We start from the raw sequence: 22,653 nt of genomic DNA, 5'->3' as shown, positions 1-22,653 counted from the left end.
AACAATGGCCTCTGAATATTTGTGCACCACAGCTCAGAAGGACTGGATAAATCCTTGAACTTTTGATGCGAACTGCGATTTGAATTCTTCATACAGAAAAGATTGGTTTAAGGTGTACTCTGAGGCTACCCAAAGTGGGGCTCGTGGGCCAAAGTTGGCCCGCTGTAATGTTCGATTTGGCCTTCCCAAATAGATAAAAATAAAAATGTATAAGTCACTGTTATGCCGTTTTTGTTTTTGTGAGGTAAAAATGCTCTTTGGATATGTAGAACACCTAATTATTAATGATTTTTTTCATAATCTGAGCACAGTGGGCAGTGAATGACACTTTGCGCTGGAAGTCATTCAGATGAGGAAGCTCTGGACCCATTTTGCATCCTTACAATTCGATAGATGATTTACTTTGGCCCATGGCTCACCATGAAGTGTCAGTTTTGGCTCTCTAGGGGAATAAATTTAGGCACCCCTGGCGTGAACTGATAGATTCTGAATGAATGGCGCCACCTACCGATCCATACCGGTTAAAAAAAGAAAAAAAAACTTCAATTTGGCACAGAAGCGACTTAACAAATTGAAGGGGAACAGGAGAAGAGCCTGAGCAGAGGAAAAGAAAATTCTCTCTTTTCAGATCCACCTACTGGTTGGTTTGCATGAGCTCATGTGTGGTTTTCTCAAATGGAAACCTAACATTAATTCAACATTAGGAACTGGCCAAAAGCCTTAAATTTTCCAAATCCAGTAATTCAGTGTACCCTCCATAAACCTGATATTTTAATAAATCCAAGTAAACCACAGGCTTATTAGGCTGTAAGAACGCAGTATAGACGACCTAAATCATAGCAAATGTAGAACTTTATATGGAAATGTTTTACAGGCCGAGGCATGCTGATAAGATACTTCTTTGACTGTGTCCTTAAATCACTTCGGGTGTCTAGAACATGCGGGATCTTTCAATCCTGGACCAGTTCTTGAAATGAAAGGGACACAATTACCTCCGTACCTTGGTGCAATTTGGAAGTTCAGGCCCTGCATAAGGTGGACACGCACATTCTATTGTTTAACCCCACTGAAAGGAAATAGTAGCTCTCACTATATGAAAGGACGACGGCTTGAATGAAAGATAATTCAGGACTTTATAGATGACTGAGCTTTCTCTCGCACAAAGCGGGGTTAATAAAGGCGAGTGCCACTCCAAATGGTTGGTAGCAGTCATTGAATCGGAATGGTAATGGCAAAAACACTGCCGATTAGTGGGGGAAGTAATGCCTCCACAGCACCGTACGCAGCCCTGCTGTCTGCCTGCCTGTATTTGGAAGAAGGGACCCGCCCACCTTAATAAAGACTGGACCTTCTCTCTTCCAATCCAGACAAAAGGAGAGGACGACAGATCCGCGGCGGCGCGCAGCTGAGCCGAGCATCTGAGCACCTTGGAGACGCCACGAGCTTGATCCGACGCGCAAGAACGCACCGGCACACCGACGCACACGCCCTCCGGACCCACCTGAAGCCTCCCCGAGCCGGTTAATTGTCCCGCCTGAAGGCCGAGGAAAGGGAGTCCGAGCCCCGGTTCAATCGCAGCCAGAACACCGTGTTCCCATGATGTCATACCTGTGGATTCTGCTATTAGGAAGCCTGCTGGCTGCAAGCGCCACGGCACAAGGTAATGATTTATTTTCCAATTAATCCAGCCCTGTCTACAGCTGTGTGCGTTTTTGTTCGTTTGCATCTATCTATCTATCTATCTATCTATCTATCTATCTATCTATCTATCTATCTATCTATCTATCTATCTATGTCTGTCTGTCTGTCTGTCTGTTGTATGTTAGTCATCTCACTGTGTTTTCCCCTCATTCACATCCCTCCGGCTGTTTCCCTCCCTCTGTCTCCTCTCTCCTCTCCCTCTGCCAGTCTGCCTACTTTACTCATCCATACGCTGTGTCTGTGTCTGTGGTTGTGTGTGTGAGTGAGTCTGTTTTGCCAGTCTGTCTGCCTCCCTGTCGGCATGTCAATTCAGTTCACCTTTTCGCTGTAGTGTGCTCGCTCTAATCCCTTCTGATCAGATGAATAAAAACAGCCCGGCGCCCATCATCCGTGCTGTGATTGCTCATGCCTCTGCAGCCCAGACATTATCAGTGAAATAGGTGTGTCATGTAATGTGGCCATATCTTTTTGGGCATGAGTTTTGGCCCAGCAGGGTGTGGTGGACCCATTGTCCTTACATATTTCCCTCCTTCTTCCTCTCTTTCGTCCCCCTGTTTATCTGCCTATTTGACCCCTGTTGCTCTTGAAATCTCCCCTCTTAATTTTTTTTCTTCTCATTATCTCAGTTCCTTATTATGTGCTCTCTCCTCTTCCTTTTCCCTCTTTCTCAGCTGGCCCATGGGCCCCTGCCCTTCCCCGCGGCGCATGCAATGATTTCAGATTGTTCAAAGGCGCAGTTAAACTCAGAGAGAGAGAAAGGACGTATTGAGAAAAACCCAGACATCAGAAAGATAGAGGGAAGTAGAGGAGAAGTTGGACACAGATAAAAGAAAAGCTGTATCTGATTGAAATGGAAAACAGAGAGATATCCAAGGTAGGAAAGAGGGAGAGAGATAGAGTAACAGCGAGCTTCATCATCATTATGCAAACAAATTTTCAGGTGAACGTTGGTGCGCTGGGGATGTGATCTGGGTAATCTCACTCTACCGGTTCACTTTTTGTTAGCAGCCAAGAGAGAAACCTCTTTCTCTTTCTCTCTCTCTGTTTCCTCCACACACCTTTTCTCTAATTGCTGAACTGTAACCTCACTGTAAACCCAGTGGAAGCTGGCGTACTGTGACATGGTGGATCTCCACGGGTGTGTTTGCGCTGAGCTGGTGCACCAGTTCATAGTTACACTGAAAAAAAAAGATGAGGTGTCAGGTCAGTCGCATGTGCGCCCGTCGTGCACGATGTGTGTGAGCTATAGAAGTGAATAGGGAGTGTCTTGGTAACTAGATCCAGCTCCAGCTGTAGACAACACCCAACACACACACAGCTAGTTTCAGCGCCTCGCTCTCCCTAAGGGTCCTCAGCATCTGTGTGTGTGTGTGTGTGTGAGTGTGTAAGAGTGTGTGGGTGTGGGCTAATACTTTAAGGTACAGAACATGTGGGACTATGGAAGTGCTTCATTAATGTGAGTGTATGCAAGTCAGTTTTAGAACATGTGTGTGTCTTAGAAGCAGCAGATGAAAGCAAGAAAGAGCTTTGTGATGTGTGCAGTGTGTGTGTGTGTGCAGTGTGTGTGTGTGTGCGTGTGTGTGTGTGTGCTGACTTGTCTGTGTTTACACCTTCAACGACCAACGCATAAATCACTCTTCTGTTGGAGAAATGACATACACACACACACACACACACTCCCCCTCTCCTCCCTGCTCCCATGGGGGCAGTTTTAAGGTGTGCATGATTGGGGTTAACACAGCACTTTCTGTCCTACAAACACACAATAGAACCATACCTGACAGAACAATGCATTGTGGAGTTGCTGATGTATCACCTGACACACACACACACACACACACACACAAAGTTTCTGGTGTACTGTTACGGGAAAAGGTTTGTCTACCAGTTGCACGCACATGCATGTGCACACATTATTACTGATTCAAGTGCACACAACAGGCGACCTCACACAATCTCATGAGGGAAACCAGAAGGCTCCAAAAAATAAGTTCCTCTTCCTTTGGCATCGATAACAAGCAACTGACTCCAATTCATGTAATGTGGATTGTGCAGTTCTCTGTGTTACGTAACTGAAAGTGCAGTAAATTTACTTGTTTGTTCTTTTGCAATTTCCCAAAACGAAAGGTGAATATAATAAAAATTAAAAGAATGTCGTTTTTTATTATGTGTCCCACGAGGAAGTGGTATCGGGTGCCATAGTAAACAGTTCGATCATATGTCGCCCTTTGGATCATAAAGAGACATCAACACCATTAGAGCATTAAAACGTCCATGAAGTGTGTGAAACATGATATATATAACAGCTCAGGTGCAGCTTTTGGCTGTTTTCACAGTCGCTCACAACATGATGTAACTTGCTGAAAGCGCTGTCTTATTTGAAGTCGAATTGTCTGAAGTGTCTATGTCACATTTTACTGTCACATGTTTAAATGATTAACTGCGCATGTGTCTGTGTATACGTCTTGTTTCGACATCCTGCTCGCTCAAACAGGAAGATCAGGGAAATATAAAATAATATTCACTGATGGTTTATAAGGCGTGTTTTCAGTGTGTCAGCAAAGATTTTTTTCAATCATGGAAACATTTTCCTTTTACAGATTAAAACTACTCCCTTGACATCTGCGCTACATTTAATAGAGGACGTCACGCTCAGATCTGGAAAACCTTTATGCCTTACTTTTTGGCATAGATGTGAATCCTATTACGCTATGAAGACATTTCTTGTTCATTAGTCTTCACTTCAAGTTACAATTCACCGTGTGGCATTAAGCCCAGTAAGTAAAATGGTTTTAGAATATGTTTGCCTATTGTGTCCGCTGTTTTCTGACCACGCTTACATAAGGTAGAATGGTTAAGTTCAGGTGTGAAGGTGTGTGTCCTTACCACCAGCAGCCGGGTAACTTAGCACTGAGGCTGAAAACAGGGGGAAAAACAAAAATCCACCTGCCAACACCTCTAAACTCACAAATTATATCTCATTTTGTGTAATTCATACAGAAACGGAAGTGTAAATCATTTTGTGGTTTGTAATGTGCTGAGCCAGGGTAATGTCTCGACCAGGACCAGTCACTTCCAGGAACTCATGGTTTGAACAAGACTACAGGAAGTAAAAGTTATAGGAACTTCCCATAACCCCTCAAACGAGGTATAACGTGTTAATTACTGAGCTTTAGAGAGCTTTAGAGGTGCTGCTAGGTGGATTTAGTTAGCTTCGTATGTAACAAACAGACACGAGTGGTGTCAATCTTCTTATCTAACTGTCAGCAAGAAAGTCAATAAGCACATATTGCGAAATGTTTGAACCGTTAATTTAATGACATGACAGCTGTTCTACTGCCATTTCATTAGATTCCCCCATAAAATCTAATCCAGTACAACAGCTCAGCCACAAATTCGACCCTCGCAAAGATAACAATGTTTAGTTTCGACCGACGCTTTCAGAGAGGTGAAAGTTTAACTATATCTTTAATAAAGATTATGTGGCCAAGCTGCAACATTAGACTGTAGCTAATAAAAAGAGCATATTTATTCTTCCATCTAGCCTCTGACTAATTTTTAAAAGAACACCATGTAACCGTCAGCGTGATGCTTTCCCACATGTGTAAACTGGTTCGACTTAAGAGTTTTCCTCTGGGGACCTTTCTTTTTTCCGCCGTTTTAACCCAGCGTGCTGTGCAGCCCCGTACAATAGCGTGCAGCCATGTCAGAGACACACAGATGACTCATCAGCCTCAAGGGAGAGCAGTGGCAGAGAAACAAAGGGAGTTAAGAGTTTGGGAGAAGGAGAGAGGGAGAGAGGAAGGGGGGAGACAGACTTAAAGAAGGGAAGGGAAGGAGGGAGAGAGGTTTGGATGTGCAACAATTTGTCTCACTGCTGCACTAACACAAAACAGGACACAGCTCACTCTCAGAGTGCGAGAGGGGAGTGTGAACTTGCACATGAGCTTTACGTGTGTGTGAACATGTGGTTGTTTGTATGTTTGGACTGGGAGGGGGAGGTGTTTTTATGAGCGTGTAGACATGCGTGTATGTGTGTGTGTTGGGGGTGGGGGGATGTATGGGAGTGTGTTTGTAGAGGAGGTAGTTTGAGGAGGAAGTGGCAAACTGATAGATGGGAACAGAATGTTCTATGGAGTGGCAAGAGAAAGACAGAGAGAGAGTTTGTATGGGGCACGCACACACACACACACACACACACACATGCACATACACACAGTTGCATACCTCACACACACGTGCATGTAAGCGCAATGCCATGAAAAAGAGGTACCCACTCATTTCCACATTTACTGTAAGCTGTAAGTGAAGAGAAACATACACACACACACAGACACCATCATCATCATCATCATCATCAGAGATCCTAGTCTGACACATTAATAATAAAACATTCAGAGAAAGTTAACATGCTCTGTTTGCAGTTTCGTCAGATTTTTTTATGTTTCATCATAAACATGACGAGAGAGAGTGTAACAGAAACACACACACGCACCCACACACAGCACACCTGCACTCACACATGCAGCCCCGTTCGTGAAGCGCTGAATGCTGGCCACAAAGAGGCCACTGATTAATGTTTATCTTGGACAATAAGTTGGTCGAGTGACATTCACAGGAAATACAGGGATTGGGAGAAACAAAGAGCGCTTGTTTTTATCGCCGTCAGGAACCACGCATCTGCGCGCGAATGTCCGCATGTCTCATGTCACGTTCTTGTGCGTGAGTGTGCGTGTGTGTGGATTTCACGTCTGGCGTATGGATGTGTGTGTGAGGGGGGAGCCGGGGTGTCACCAGCGCTGCTCGCCTTTGGAGAATTTACGGTGCGATGGAAATACTTCAGATGTGTTCGTGCCGCTCTCCCTCAAGGCTTCGCTGACTCTGATACGATCTCACTTGGCAAACTCACTGATCTGTCATTGGAAACTCGCTTGGCAGTGAGCAACTGCTAAAAAAGATGAAGGATTACCTTCTGCGAGCATATTAAAAGACGAGAGTTATGGAACCAAGCAGCCCGAGAAATCTTATTACTTTCTGATGCGTCTTCATTTTTCAATATGCCACTTTAAAGTGGTGTTTTGGCACCTGCCCTGCCTCCTTGTACGTTCCCTTTCCACGTTTTCAATAATTTCTTATCACAGCTTTGCTAGAAGGAAGCCCAGCATCACTCATGCATTAATCCTAGATTGCTATATCTCTTGGTTAAGGGTTGGGACTCGTGTTTGGATGAAGGCGCTGCCTAGATGAGTCGGCGTCAGGGCGCTGCTGAAATCAGCAGGGCAAAGAGCGCATTTGACAGAGCAGAGTTTGCTGTTTCAGCTTCTCGCATGCAACAGGGGAATCTCACAGCGCCGGGCCAAACACACACAAACGGCGCGCTCGCCTCACACACGACGTGACGAAGGCACGCTCTGTGCGTTTTCTCATTAGTACAGAGCTGCAAAGCCAGGGCCGAGGTCGGGCCCTCGTATGGTGTTGAGGCAGGTCAGATGTTATCGATGCGTCTGTCATCCAGTTGTGGCTGGAGCGTTACCATCAGGCACCAATCAGATCAGGGTGTGGCTGTGTGCGTGCACGTGTATGTGTGTGTGTGTGTGTGGGTGGTGATAGTCATGTTAGAGAATGTGTTGAATCCACAACGTCTTAACGACCATTCTGACAGATGATTTTAATTGCTTTAAATGATAACAGATGGATTTAGGCATGCAGTTTTTAATTACCAATGGTTACACTAATCACTACCAGTCTTATGTTCTACTGCTTCTATTTTAGGTTAAACTTGCAATATTTCTGCTTATATGTGACACAAAATATTGGTCAGTTTTATGGTTGCTATGTTGTCAGGCTGCAATCGGATGGATTTTCGGTCACCATGCCTGCCTCCTTCCTTCTTTTCAAAAAGAAAATAATAGTTCTGGCTTCTGTCGATGTCTGGGTTTCTGAATAGCCATTTTCCCCCCTAATTTTTTGAAACTGAAATGTTCCAGTAGTCAGTGCTTCACTGTGCTCTTCCTTCATTTTTCTATAACTTTCTTCACACATCTCTGTGTAGATGACGGGGACGCAGCAGCTCCTGGGATGACGGCCCCTGATGCGGATGCAGGGCCCGAGGTCGGAGGAGATCCCACTGCTGACGAGGAAACTGCTAAGGTGAAGAAAGGAAATGTATTGCTTGTTGGTTGTGGAGGTTTGGCGTTCTGACAGCTGCCACTATAAATACATTTCTATAAACTTTAAACATTCAGAGTCCCGGGCCAGCTCTGTCTCCATGTTTCGTGGTACCAGTACCTCTGTGCGACCCTCAGCTAGTCAAGCTCATTGAGATCTGGATAAAATCTACTTCTAAATCCTCAGGCAGTCATGTGATAAGCTAAGATGTATCAAATGAGTGAAAAACGTGCGCCTCACGTTGGTTCTTCATCGGGAATACAAAGTATGATTTTATTGGCTTTAAATGTCCTTGCAGCTTTCTGTCTCTGCCCTTTTCTCACTAGTTATGTGTTTGTATTGCGCACAAATTAGGAGAAGGCTAGGCACTAACAAATAAGTGTTTTTAGAACCCCAACCACCTGAGGGCCCTCATAGCTATGGATGTTTAGAGAATCATTTTCCTGGACAGCATTTTTATGGGAATGGAATTTCAAGGGTTTTGTGTCCTCTGCTAAATGCAGGAGCCTGAGCCTGCTGCTGACCCTGAAGCCGGAGCAGACCAACCAGAGACTCCTGCGGACGGAGACGCAGATCCAGATGCTCCTGCAGCCGGGGACGCAGATTCAGATGCTCCTGCAGCCGGGGACGCAGATTCAGATGCTCCTGCAGCCGGGGACGCGGATACAGAGCCTCCTGCAGCCGGGGACACGGATACAGAGCCTCCTGCAGCCGGGGACACGGATACAGAGCCTCCTGCAGCCGGGGACGCAGATACAGATGCTCCTGCAGCCGGGGGCGCAGATCCAGAGGCTCCAGCAGCTGGAGACGCAGAATCAGATGCTCCTGCAGCTGGAGACGCAGATCCAGATGCTCCTGCAGCCGGAGGCACAGATCCAGAGGCTCCTGCAGCTGGAGACGCAGATCCAGATGCTCCTGCAGCCGGGGGGGCAGATCCAGATGCTCCTGCAGCTGGAGACGCAGATCCACAGGCTCCTGAAGCTGGAGACAAAGATCCAGATGCTCCTGCAGCCGGTGACGCAGATTCAGATGCTCCTGCAGCTGGAGACGCAGCTCCAGAGGCTCCTGCGGCCGGGGGGGCAGATCCAGAGGCTCCTGCAGCCGGAGACACTCAGGAAGAACCAGGTGTTCAGACATTTTGTGTGCTTATTCCAGATGATTCTGACACAAATATAATACTGCAAATTTCCTCACATGGAAAATAAGAACATTGTGCAGATTATTTTTGCCATTATATCAACTGCTTTTTCTCCACTTTTATGTTTCTCTACCACACCAACAGGGCTAATGTTGTTTATAATGAGAAGCAACAGTCATTGTAGTATTAAGAACAAATCTGATCAGTCAGTCTAATCTTTGATTCAGCATGAGGCCATTCTCAAATGAGGCAATTCTGCCGTTGTTCCTTGAGTTTCACATTTCCAGGTAATGCATGCTCCTTCCATTTACCACGTCAGTGTGCCAAGGTGTGGCAAAGTGCTTTTCCAGCCTCTCTGGTTTCACTTGCAGCCTGCATTAAACAGTGCAGTAACACAAGCCATCACAGCACATGCCATAGCACGTTGTATAAATGGATGGTAGAAGCACATCAGTCATCTAATACCTGCCTGCCCCTCTGTTTCGCTCTCCTGCCCAGATTCTGCAGCTGTGCCTGATGTTAAGGATCCAGAGGCTGATCAACCAGCAGGAGAGGACACGCCCTCCTCTAGCACTGATGCCGATCACAAGGAAGTCAGTAGTAGTTTTAGAAAGTGTTAAACAACATCCTATTCAGACTTACTCTGACAGATGTAAGCTGTAATCGAACAAATGTCGTAATTCCAGTCATAACAGTGTATAGCACTGACATTACTCAGGAGCTGCTATGCTAGCGAGAAGTTAATGTGTCCCTTCATCTTTATTTGCTCTATACTAACACATTGTTTATAGACTGGAGCTGATGACAAGACCGCACCGGAGACAGATCCAGGTGTAGCAGATAATACGGAGGACCCAGCAGATCCAGCTGCCGATGCAACGGATCCACAAGCTGTTCCGGATCAAATAGTACCAGACGTCAGAACAGACGTGAGGGCCCAGGCCCCCGCTGGTAAGAAAATGTGGCCTACGTTTGGGTGAATATTTTGCTCAGTGTCGCACACGCAGTCACACCACTGATGCACATGTGATTCGTAAAATACATGTTGAATGGATGGCTGTTAGTCAGGACAAAGACAAACTTTGTTTGAGAAAAGGCCTGCTGACAAAAATAACAGGAGAGTTTGGGAAATGCTACATCAGAGCGGAAATGACCAGACAACTCTGGTTGCTCCGTGTTGACCAGTATGTGGTCTGCTATAATTTAAAGCCACCTTTTAGCGTTGGGTCAGCTCACTTGGAAGGTGACACCAAAAAAGACAACAGGTACCCGGTGCCATCCACAGCTTTTACCAGTGGAAAACTAAAAAAAGAAGCGAGTCAAGTCGGGTCGAGTGGTGTCACGCCATGGAAACGAGGCTTTATGTGAGCGATTAAACTGTGCAACCACAAATTCCTTATGAGATTTGTAAACGCCATTTCTGCTTTTGCATTTGTATTAAAGAGCAAAGTCACAGATTAGTGCTCCACAGCTGTACTGCTCTTGATAATGGTGCCACCGGCTTTGTCCATTTTACAAAGTGGATTTTAAATGTTTTTCTTCAAAGGATTCTGTTCTTGCAGGTGAAAAGATTTTTTTCGTTTCATTCTGCCCTCCTCTGTCACTTTAAAACAAATCACTCAGCCACAGCATTTAAATATCAAAGAAACTACTATGGTGCACCACAACTAATTATTTCTAAGTGTGACTCACAAGCTCTTTTCACAATCCAGGAGTACATCAGGACAACTAAACATTTAAAACAATTAAAACCAGTTTCTTTCAAGAACTACAGGAACAATGAGTCCTCAAAGAAGCCGACCTGTTTCATTAATGCATGATTGTGTTTGGGCTAAACTGACTCCTCACTTCTGTTGCGTATTTCCTTCAAACTCTGAACCTACCGCAATATGCAAAACATATTAGATCTCCACTGTGTCATCATTTGACCCCGGGAATACACATCAAATTATTTCTGTCATCATTTTCTGTTATCAGTCATTTAGACAAATGTGCACGTCCTGCTTTCATGGGATATCATGTATCATTTTGCTGCAACTCCCTATTTTCTGGACAAATTAATGGAAAACAGATGTGCCTTTCTATCACAAAGCACAAATCAGTGAGGAGGGTTATGAGGTGGGATTCTGGCCCCAATATTTTACCTCCTGAAATAAGGGTGGTATGGTTTGAGTAAAGAAACCTCCCAGATTACCTCAGTGTCATTTCATCACAATCAAAGTGTCACCGTCTGTTATTAAGCTTCTCATATAATGATTCTTGGTCTTTCTCTTTAGGCTGATCTAATTTCAGCTTTTCCTGTTTTTCTGGGTTTTTTTTAGTGTCTTTACCTGCTTTATAGCGGGATATCCTCCTTTCTGTCACTCGTGAATAGTAATTTTATTGTGGCTGGTTGTTTGTGTCTCTAGCGGTGACTAAGAAAGCAAGGTCGCTGTTGATTGTGAAGGAAACATTTGCTATGAGGAGTTTCTTCCAGGTGATAACTGGCAGGGGGTCATTTTCTCTCGTGCGTTAAAAAGGCAAAGGATTGAGAAATGAGAAGAGGGATAAAGAGAGGAGAAAACAGCGAAGGGGGCAAAGTGCAGACGCAGCCAGGTGTAAAAACGAAAGGAGCGAGATAAAGGGGGAAGCAAGGGGGAAGAGAGGTGAGGAGGAGGTGGCGATGTTAATGGGAAGGCCAGTGAAGTATGAAAGAAGAGAGGAGGCTCAGCAGATAGAAATGAACACATAAGAGTGAGCGGATCAGACTTAAACTTGGCTTAACATATGGTTTCATTATGAATGGTGCTTTACTGTACTTACTCACTATGATTTAGTGTCTGGACTCCTCTGAGGTGAAAGACGAGGTCACTGGATAATTGTGCCTCAGCCTTAAAATAATTCACCGAGCTTACCTCGCCCTGCGCTGCTTTGTACGCTGAGTCACACGCGTTGTATAAGTCACTTGGGTTTTTCCCCAGTGAATGTAGAGGCACGGTAAGGTATCCGTCCTGAGAAGACTAGTTCACGAGATCACTGTCACACCCTGCAGTTCCAGGGCATTCACTCGGGGATGTGAGGGACTGAGGTGGGGGAGTGCTTCCATGATTAAATAGTTTAAGATTGGGAGGGTGTAGTTAGTGTAGTGTGTTCGAGAGACGATATGTGTTTGGTGAACATCTGGAAGATATTCCTCAAGGGTGGGACAGTGAAAAGAGAATTTCCCTACAGGGATCAATATCACATTCCTGTCATCAATGATATCTAATAAACGTTTTAATTTTCAGATGCAGGATTTAACTTGGAGGATGCACTAGGAGATTCTGCAGCGGACAACCCGTCGGGGAAAGGCAGAGGAAGAACTGGGGGTTTGTAGCTACTTATATCAATGTCTGCTGATGTTATCCATAAAACCGATCACCCAAAATGACAGCGACTCACGTGAGAACTGTGCAAACAGGCGCTGATGAAGAGATCGTTCTGTTTAGGTGGTATTTCGTTATCTTTCTGGTTACCGCAATCAGATTTTTTTTATCGCTTGGCATGCCGCTTGAAACTCTGCGGAACAGTGAGGTTAGCCTTGTTTACCACACTGGCTGGATTTCTATGGTATCAGCATCTCCTTTCTGAGGAATCACATCACGCCTCCTCTAACACGGCAGGTTTAATACTTTGTGCTTGTTAGCCTAAACTAGATTTTTTTTCTCAAACATTTTGTCAAATACATTGAAAATACTGAGAAGTGTTGTTGGCAACGTTTGCACATGTAAACAGGAAGTGGACGGGACATTCGATGTCTTTGTAAATGCTGACATTTGAGCAAAGCAGCTAATTGAACCCATTGGTATTGGACTGAAATAGGCTAATCTCACCATTCGGCATTTTCTACCTTCATGCAACCTTCTATGCTGTAACTGGTGTCAAGTCTTGCGCTGCCTTATGAGCAATGACATCACGAGGCAGCCATTGTTCCGTCTGGCATCAACGCTACGAGGCTACACCTCTGCCAAACGTTTTGTAGCATGAGGCCGCTTCAAGTCAGTGTCTCATAGACGGAGCTTCAGAAACCCTTGTGATGGATCTCTGCGCTGCCAGAATCTAATTTAATGAGCTTTGTTCCCATGACAAAACAGCCAACTCGTTTTACCTCCTGGGTTGAGAAAGTTTAATCACCAGCCACAAAGCAATTTGACAGCAACGTTTCGACACTGATTTATCCGCACCAGCTTCTCTCACCCTTTATCCTGCATCTGAGAGCTGATTCATCTCGGCTGGTATAATCATTATAATCTAGTGAAAGGCGCTCGTCTTTGGAGCTCTGTCATTAGTGGCTTTGTCGAGTTGAAGCAGGTAGAAGGCAGCCATGATGTCACAGACATATACAAACAGGCGGCGCAGAGGGAGATAACACGGCTGTTTGCCTGTGGAATCAAAGATCAGAGAGGGAGACGCACAGGGTGTGTTCCTCCCTCTGATATTTTATTTCTCTGGTATTAGAAAAGCTTCTCGATGCATGTAGAGAGCTGACACACCATGCAGAGTCATGCGTGTGCCCACTTAGTACAGAAACTGAAGATCTCTTAATGCCTGCGAGGGACAGACTACAAAGACAATCATCTTGCTCCTCTCTTCTTCTTCTCTACTGTCTCTGTCACAGCGCTAACTTGAAATGATAATTTCTTTTCTCCCCATCCTCCTTTAATCACTTTCTCTCTTTCTTTCTCCCTTTAGCACATGTTGCCGGCGCCTCGGCAGATGGTAAGGCTTTTTTTTTTGTTTTGTCCAAATATGCATAATAACGACAGAAATAATCACATCACGCCATCTTCAGTCCAAATCGCACAAATCCCGGTGAGATACAGGAGTAGCTTTGCAGCCGCAGCAGCAGCAGAAGGGCTTATGTAGTTCTGAAACTTGGTGAAAAACACAGGATATTACTGGCATGCCTCTGACAATAAAAACAGGATACAAGTCTCAGTGGAAAATGCCTCTCCCCCATTGTTTTAGTTCAAACAATGTTCGATACTGGCCTTCTTTAAGGCTGTTTTACTGTGAGTTCTCAACTGCACGCTACATCTGTGGGAAGCGCTGCTTCTGAAGCTCTTCCGCAGTGGGAGTAGCTTCACCTCCTGGTTCTCAAACCGGAGAACAGATGCAATAGAACGGCAGGTGCATGTTTTGCGGCTCTTTAAATAAACGGCTCTTCGTGCCTCATTTAGAATGTAACTAACGCTGGATTCATATGCAAATCACCTGTCCTCGACACAGTCATTCCCAAGATGCTTGTGAATTCTCATGAATGTGTGACTGTTAAACCAGTTTGTTCGTGTCACTAACTGTATTTGTGTATCCTCACTGAACAGCAGACAAACCTGAAGCCCAAGGTGAGTTATCCTTCCTCTTCTTTTTCTTCTGAACACATTATCCCACCCACCCGTGCACTGCCCTGATCACACCTGCTGCGTAAGCATTCCCCCATTGCCTCGTGTCGTGCAAAGAGCCTCAGGCAGGTGTGCTGTTGCGGCAGCTGCTGAATGACATTTTCCAGACTTTTTTTTTTCTCTTACACTTGAACTTGAACAAACTGAATAAGTATCTTTGTATGATTTCACAAATGGCAAGTTCAGACAAAGGAGGCGTATAATGATGATTGTGCAATGACTGAAAGATTTAAGTCACCACTTCTAAAATTTGTAACAGTAATTATGTTAAAAGCCCCCAAAAAGGCATATTATAGAGAAAGCTGGTGGGAGTTTTGATATTTGCTTCTGTTTAAGTATTAAAAATCATGGACCAGTTCATGTGCTTTATCACACTGGACTGCATGATGACATTAAATTAAATGGCAAGTGTTGCTTTACTATTTAAAAAATAGTGTATTGACGAGCTCTAGCTACCAGATTCTTCCTTCCCGCCATGCAGCATCCAGAAATGTGATAGGGGTAGCGGTTGCTGACCACATATAGTTCCCATAGATTTTTCTTTCCACAGTTCTGTCAGTTTATCTCTGTATGTGTGAGTGGACGCCGTACCTGTGCGTTTTTTACACCAGACCAGCCGCTGTGTCGATGTCATGGGTTCTGCCTTTCTGCACATGCATGTTCATACGCGTCTGCGCCCACCTGCGCTTCCTTTCACTGACTCACTGCATGCCCCTGTTTTATTCCACTTAATTTCACTGACTCATTCACATTTTGCAATTTTTCTTGAATCACGCGAGTCCTCTGACTCATGCCGCTCCCTTTTTTTTTCTTCTTTGCCACTGGATTTACCGCACTCTTTGATTCTTTTTTTGTGCACTTAACTTGGTGACTCATCCATTACACCCCAACATCCCTTCTCCCCTCCAATTCTCTCTGTCTCTCTTTTGTCACTTCAGCATATCCTGCCATTATTCCTCTGTTTTGAGGGAAGCCACTGCAGGGACAATAAATAGCCAGTTTTTTTTTATTATTTTTAGAGAATTAACTGGGAACTATTGTGGAAAAATTAATGAGGAAATAATGCGGGGCAATTTTACATTCCTTTTTTTGCTTGTGGTTTTAGCTCTGGATTTAATTTAGCTGTTTGCACTGCCTTATGATCTAGTCTGTAAGCTTTAATAGCTCGTTTATAGCATTATATATATTGGTTCACAATATATATTCTGTTGAGTAACTTTCTGATATTTCCTCTGGTATTACCATTTTGTGTCCTCGATTAGAAAAACAGTTGGGAGGCTGTGTAAAACAGAATGTGATCATTTGACATATACTCACATTAAAACTACAATATTTAATGTTTAGCTTCATTGATTTTTGTAAATATCTGCTTATTCTGAATTTGATGCAGCAACACATTTAAAACAAGTTGACACAGGAGCAACTAAAGACTGGGAAAGTTGTGGAATGATCCAAAAACACCTGTTTTTCATTCCACAGGTAAACAGATTGATTGGTAACAGGTGATAGCATCATGATTGGGTTTGAAAGGAGCATCCTGGAAAGGCTCAGTCGTTCACATGCGAGGATGGAGCGAGGTTTAACACTTTGTGAACACATGATTGGCTAGAGGATAAAAACTGTTGTCAGTAAACAAAGTTTGTTTGCAAGTGATTGCATTCTGTATTTATTTATGTTTTACACAGCGTCCCAACTTTTTTGGCATCTGGTTTGTACATTATACAAGTGCTCTCCACTATAATTCCCAGACTTACTTCATTATTTAAAAAAATTAAATGCAGAGTATTTTTAATGTACTTTAATAAGGATTTATCAATAATTATCACGTTCATCCTGGCATTGCAAGTTGTATGCCTGCACTTGTTTGTGTGCCTTTAATAGGCAGTGAGAAGTATTTACTGTATGCTGGGACACAGCGTGAAAACTGCGTTGTCATAGTAACTGGATTACAGGTGCAGACAGATGAATGCTGTCACTGTAAATGCTTTTGGGGGCCTAAATTATAGGAAAGGTCTGTAAAATGGCATCAGAAAATGCTGGAACAAGGTGATACATCTCTCCCTCTTTCTCGCTCTCTCTCTCTCACACACACGCACACACACACACACACACACACACACACACACACACACACACACACACACGCACACACACACACATATGCACACTTTATATCACTGAGCCTCGCTGCTGAACTGCCATTCATTATTTCAACTGCAAAATGGTACCCGGTGGTGACACTGAACATTACAATCTCCATAAGGAGGTGTTAGACAGTGCAGTCACGTTTGTGTCATAAAACACACTCAGCCTAATATGTTTGGAGTTCAAATGGTATTTTCAAATGATGCAGACAAAGCTGACTACGCATTTGCAGCTCTGAGGCGTCGCTGTCAGTCATCTGTTTTGTATTTTTCCTACAGAGGCCAGCTCTGGCTCATTAGCAGCCATCCTGAGTACAGTTGGTGTGGCTGTGGTGGGAGCAGTCGTTGGATACTTCACCTACCAGAAGAAGAAACTGTGCTTCAAAAACAGACAGGGTAAATATCTTGCTGGCTAATTAACAAACAAATTTAAAAAAAAAGGAATATCATGATACCCGCTGTACGTAACACTGACTGGACTTGTGCAAGAAATTCCTTTAGACCATATTTTCTTGAACAATGATCTGCAAGACAAGATTTTGCTTGTTTTGCTGTTGCCATCTCAGCCCTTCATCCAGCTAGCAGCATCTTTAGTAACACTTTGCCTTAGACAGGCTCAAGGGCGAGACGGGCGGGGTGGGTGCGTGTGTGTGTACGTGTATTTTGGAGGTCAGCAGTCTTTCTTTGAGACGCGGCAGACTCAGCTTTATCCCTTAGAAAGTGTTGTCAGGTACACTCAACTCACACACACATCCTGCATACTAATACTGCCAATTCAGCAAAGTTTTCGTTTACAGTCAACATGAACAATAGGCCAAAGTGGCAAAGGGCAGACGTCAGATTGAGAATGAGGATTGTACTGTGAGCATTCAAATTATGCTCATGTTTATCAATGTTTATCAATGTTCTAAATTTGATTAATTTAATTCAATTTATCTTATTTTAATACACATTTTCTAAGACAAGTCAGTAACTATTCATGATTCTCCCTCAGTATGGACTGTAAATGTCCATATAATCAGCATGTACAGCCTGAGCTGAACCAATCAGAAACGAGTAGTTTTAGCTTTTCCACCAGAAACAAGTGAAACAAATTTTCATGGTTGTGATAACAAGCAAATAGAGCTGAGGAACTCCCCCCGGGGTGCTTTTACTTTCATACTTCGTTTATGGTCAGTAAACAAAAGGCTGGTGAAATCCAAACTGACGTGTGATGACTTGTCTGCTTCTTTTTGTCTGTGTTTTTGCGTCTGTCTTACTTAGAAGCTGATCCAGAGGCTGCACGCAAAGCCGATGCAGCAGAGGCTCAGTCAGATCCCCAGGGTAGGACACACACACACACACACACACACACACACACACACACACACACACACATAACCACACGCGAAATGTAGTTAAAGAACATATGAACACACTGATCAAACACATACAGCGCTCAGACCTTTTAAAGTGTGTCCTTTCTGCAGTCCTCAGCAACCTGTTGAACTCCTCCTAGACCAGCGACGATCACATGACTGCCTGGACACAACTACGGGCAAGCAAAGTGGCAATCTCACTGTTAGGCTCTCTCTCCTGTAGAGCTGAATTACTGTGAGGCCCTAGAGCAGGGCTGTGTGTGTGTTTCTGTCTGTGTGATCGTGTGTATGTGTGTGTGCTGGTGCGTGCGTCTGGATGTGGGAGCGTGCATATGTGTGTTCATTCTTACGTGTGTGCATATACGTGGGGGAAAATGAGTTAGATAAGAGAAAAGCAAGTAGATATATGTGAACCTTAGGGCTTTTATGATTGTAACAACATAGGAATTTATTCAAATGATTGGTCAAACTTTCTACTTTAAACCAAAATCAAACAGCTTTTTTTAAGAGTGGACATTAAAAAGATTAAATCTCACTTAATTGTGACCATGAGATGGCTAAATTATAGACCTACCTTTTTTTATTTTATTTGTATGGCTACTATCCAGCTCCAGTAATTCAGTGTGACTATAACACAGTGACAGATATTGATGTTGTAGACGTTTAACTTTGTACTGAACTCTTAAAAGTGTTTTTTTGTTGTTGTTGTTGTTGTTTGAGCCACCCAAATGATTTGGAAAATCCACTGGCACTGTTAAATAAAACACATTTACGTCTTTTTAGACGTAATTTCCTGCATTGCAATTGCAGGGCAGTCGGCAACAGGGGGCGTCAATAACTACCACTGTATTCCCTGGATTCTGGCTAGGAAAAATAGTTTCGAGATTATAATCCTAGGACTCTGGGGACGCTGTTACATGGTCCAGTGCATGTTGGGTGGGCCGCTAATGTCACTGTATGCGTGCGTGTCTGTGTTTGTGCGTGTGTGTGTTTTTATTCGGTGAAGGGGCTTAGTTTTAAATGCTACCGGGTGACTACCACTTCGCTACCACATTGGTTTAACAAACTAAATTAAGATGAGTGGAATTTCCAGTTAAACACAAAAGAATGCAAATTAACTCCTGTACAAAAACATATCCATTAATTTGACCGTATTGACTCCCCTATGTCAAGCATTCAAAGAATATGTAAATATTTTGCAACATGCTGAGACGAGCTGAAGTGAAGTCTAGTCCAACCCCTGTTTCTGTCAATGGACGAATGTTCACCTGAAATGGGCAAATTCAAAAGAGGTCATGTAGAAATGTATTAGACATCGTTCTGATGTACAGTAGTATGTGTCAGTCTAGTTGTGATGCAGTAATTTCTCCTCTATAGTGCCTTTTACTGACGCAGCCTGGCTTGACCAACCTACAGGCACACAGGGAAGAGAGCTGGGACAGTGAGAGTGGAAAAATAAAAAAATAGTAGATGAATGTGTCAAAATATATTAGAAAGCGAGTTGAGGAATGTATGATCTTAATTATTTCAGAATGTATCATGTTGGTGGTTGGAAAGCCTCACCTTGAACTGCTCACATATTGCTCCAGTTTGCTGTTTTATTTCCAGTACTTCTCCTTTTTTAAAGAACGCTGCGTTCCAAACTCTTTCATCAGCGGCGAAACCCTCCTCATTGTGTCTGTTTAGTTGAGCAAGCCAGTCGCTGTCGCAGTGTTTTTGTATCATTCATATTTCCACTCACCTGTGATTTTTATATGAATTTTACATTTAGCAGTGGTGCCTCAGAGCTGACACAGATAGTCTTTAGTCGACTTGTCCGCTGTGGTATTTTGTGATTACTATTGTGAAATGCCTCAGACGCAGCGCTGCGGCATTAAAAACAAAAAAAAAAGCCCAACAGTTGTTTTTTTGGTTTGTTTGTTTTTTTGCCACTGTAGCACAAATATTACCTTCTGAATGTCTTTTTGTTACCTTGCAGTTTTGTACTTGCTCTGCTCCCTTTAAACTTTGAAATGGGGTTATAGCGGTTGCATAGTGCTGCAGTTCATGTAAACTGTGTTACTTGTAAAGCACCATATAGCTGCAATACAGGACAGAGACTGTTGCTAACAGCCTAGCCTCAAGACGAGAAATATTAATAATCTGTGATGTCACATATCGATTAATCCTACTGTATAAACTGTGGGCTGGACGCCGGGTCAAAGCTCTGTTTGAAATGCCTTCTTATCCTGTAGCCTGTGATAGACTGAGTTCCTGAACAGCACACTGAACAAGTGTGCGTGAAATCTGTCACAGCGTCTGCTACAATGGCATGGTGTGATAATGCACAAAATACCCGTTAGATAGTACAAGCTTTCAGATACAGCCACCGATGCCTTCAAAACAGAAAAATCATCCTTTTAGTGCAGTACCCGGCCACTTCGTGCACTCCAATAAGTGCGCAAGGAATCGACAAAAGCACTGCAGTGCACGTTCAAAAACCTTCCTGGGGCTGATTGCATGTAAAGGAGACTGAAACAATAATAAATCCCTAAAAAGGGAACAAGGCTTTATCCTGTGGTCCACTCTACATTTAGTCCCGAGCCAGTCAGATTCCTTGTAAACACAAACAATCGGAGCTCAGCATCCAAACCAGAATGTAAAGCGAGGAAATCGTAGACTTATTGGGTCCTGAAGTGCACTTTCCAGACAATGCTAGGGCATCAATCATTGCGCTGACCAGTCCTGCCTTATGTCGCCTCTCGAATACTCCAGGGAGAAAAACAATGTCATCATGAGAAAGAAAGATTGAAACAAGCAGAGATGTTTTGCAGGTGATTGTAATAACACAATCTCTATGGGAGAAGCACTTTCCTATCCTGTATACATCTTGATTCATTCAGCATATTTAGACAATTCATTTTTTTTTATGTAGACTCGTGACTCTTCCTTTTTAATTTAAATATTCTGTGTTTTTACTTTGTGTAGGAACTGTCTCCTTCATTTTTGTCATCTGGCACGTGTTGTCCTTCTGGAATTGTGTAAATAATGTTTGAGGAGTCAATTAAACAGTTTTCGTGGGAGTTGGTGTTTTATTTCCCTGACAGACGTCTTTGTCTGCTGTGCGTGTGTGTGTGTGTGTTTTGTTTTTTTTACTATAATATCACACATGAAATGACCGTATTTAATTTAACAAATTTTTGTTACAGTTGGCCTGCTTTGGTCTTCACTGATCTTAAAGATGACATCCAAATACTGGTATTATTACTGTTATATAATACACACATACATACATTCCACCTTTATACTAAGTGTGTGCAGCTGGGTGCAGCTGCCTTCCTCATTGTTTGTGACTTTCATTGTGCCCTGGAGCGGTTACAAAGTTAAGGAAGTTCAGGGAGACCAAAACAAACAGCCGTCATAAGATATGACCTGCAATGCTTGATATGTCAGGTATTTATAGAAGGTAACTCATACATGTAGTTTCGAGCTGTGAGAATGATTGATGGTGACAGGTCCATAAAGATGCACCTGAGGCCCTCAGAAGAAGAAATGTGGGAACTTGCGTTGCTTCGTCTTGCCAGGTGTGTACAAACACAGTCCCTGCTTATGTGCACAGAGGTGTTTCATGCCCAGCAGCCACACCAACTGTAAACCATCTAATTAAACCCAGTACTGTCAGCGGCTTTCATGACTTGCTCTTGACTCATTAATGGAGTTGATCTCATTCCAAGTGAATCAAGCTGAATTTTCTTTCATGGATGAAACTAGAAAACTCAGTTTGTGCTCATGTCTGCAGGAGAAACAAACCTGTGAAAATACCAGAAATTAAAGATGCGTTCGGATCATTTACTTGAGTAAAATCTCCAGTATATCGTAGTACTGCATTACAAGTAAAAGTTAAACAAGTGGTCTCCAACCTGGGGATCAGGGACCCCAGAGGGTTCGCAAGATAAATCTGCAGGGTCATGAGATGGTTAATAAAACAAGAGAGAAAACAATGTGACTAGTATAAAACTGTGTTTAGTCATTAAGTCAGAACTCCAGAAAAATTCAAATGACCCAATATGAAGCAGTGCTCACCACTCGTGGACAGCCTTTGATGAGTGGCTGTCCATGCCTGGTATCCATGCTCACAGACCCTTGTCCTCCTCCACAGCTCTGTCTCAGAGGGGTGGATGTGGAAGCCAAAGGTGGATGTATTACCTTCATGCTGACCAATCAAACAGTTGGTGGAGCAAAAGGAGGGCCATGGCATATCTTACTTTCCATTTCCCCACTTTCTCTTTCCCTGCTATATAAGAAGACTTTGTGGCCAAACAGTTGTATTGGATTGCATTAGATTGTACATGCACCTAATAAAGTGACCACTGAGCGTATATGTAATCACCACAGGCAGCAGTTGAGGAAACCCATCAGATATGAGAAGGTAAATTCACAGCAATGTACTGCAGAATAAACGACCCCCACCCCAACAGGGACCCCACACTTACAGAGTTTGTTTCAATGTGTGACAGAATAGTTGTTTGTAGACATGTTTCCATCCCCACACTGTAACTACTAGCTTACTTTAGAGATTGTTAAGTTGTTTGAAGCCCTTGAGCTGAGGATGCTGCTGAAATTGGAAAGTGATGCAAGGCAGCTTCAGCAGGCTTCGGTGGGCTTGCTGGAGGCCAAACAAGTAACATCCCAGAAGGACATCAGTGACATGCAGCAGCAGCCATGCCAGGCTGTGGAGGACTGGG

At 43.6% G+C, this 22,653-nt stretch overlaps 1 protein-coding gene across 2 annotated transcripts; it reads left to right on the top strand.

Moving 5' to 3' along the window:
• Positions 1-1,379: 1,379 nt before the first annotated feature.
• Positions 1,380-20,991, top strand: si:ch211-39i22.1 (serine-aspartate repeat-containing protein I). 2 transcript variants are annotated; one of them, XM_041950769.1, is made up of 11 exons: positions 1,380-1,660; positions 7,754-7,851; positions 8,373-8,994; positions 9,506-9,600; positions 9,799-9,958; positions 12,274-12,354; positions 13,718-13,744; positions 14,353-14,370; positions 16,851-16,967; positions 17,835-17,894; positions 18,041-20,991. In XM_041950769.1, the coding sequence occupies exons 1-11, from the start codon at positions 1,597-1,599 to the stop codon at positions 18,067-18,069; spliced, it is 1,371 nt and encodes a 456-aa protein (XP_041806703.1). In that variant the 5' UTR covers positions 1,380-1,596; the 3' UTR covers positions 18,070-20,991. The 2 variants fall into 2 exon arrangements, with proteins under 2 accessions (XP_041806703.1, XP_041806702.1); XM_041950768.1 differs by having other exon boundaries at positions 14,350-14,370.
• Positions 20,992-22,653: the final 1,662 nt, after the last annotated feature.

This window comes from Chelmon rostratus, chromosome 13, assembly GCF_017976325.1.
Source record: "Chelmon rostratus isolate fCheRos1 chromosome 13, fCheRos1.pri, whole genome shotgun sequence".
Classification (NCBI taxonomy): domain Eukaryota; kingdom Metazoa; phylum Chordata; class Actinopteri; order Chaetodontiformes; family Chaetodontidae; genus Chelmon; species Chelmon rostratus.
The sequence above is the reverse complement of the archived record's forward strand: the minus strand, read 5'-3'. Positions and strand labels throughout refer to the sequence as shown.

What these genes read in the sequence shown, in the direction of transcription:
- si:ch211-39i22.1 (XM_041950768.1), top strand. Translation starts at nt 1,597, where the DNA reads ATGATGTCATACCTGTGGATTCTGCTATTAGGAAGCCTGCTGGCTGCA. An exon ending in CTGACGAGGAAACTGCTAAG is followed by an intron (nt 7,852 to 8,372) that starts GTGAAGAAAGGA and finishes TGCTAAATGCAG; the next exon opens with GAGCCTGAGCCTGCTGCTGA. An exon ending in AGACACTCAGGAAGAACCAG is followed by an intron (nt 8,995 to 9,505) that starts GTGTTCAGACAT and finishes TCTCCTGCCCAG; the next exon opens with ATTCTGCAGCTGTGCCTGAT.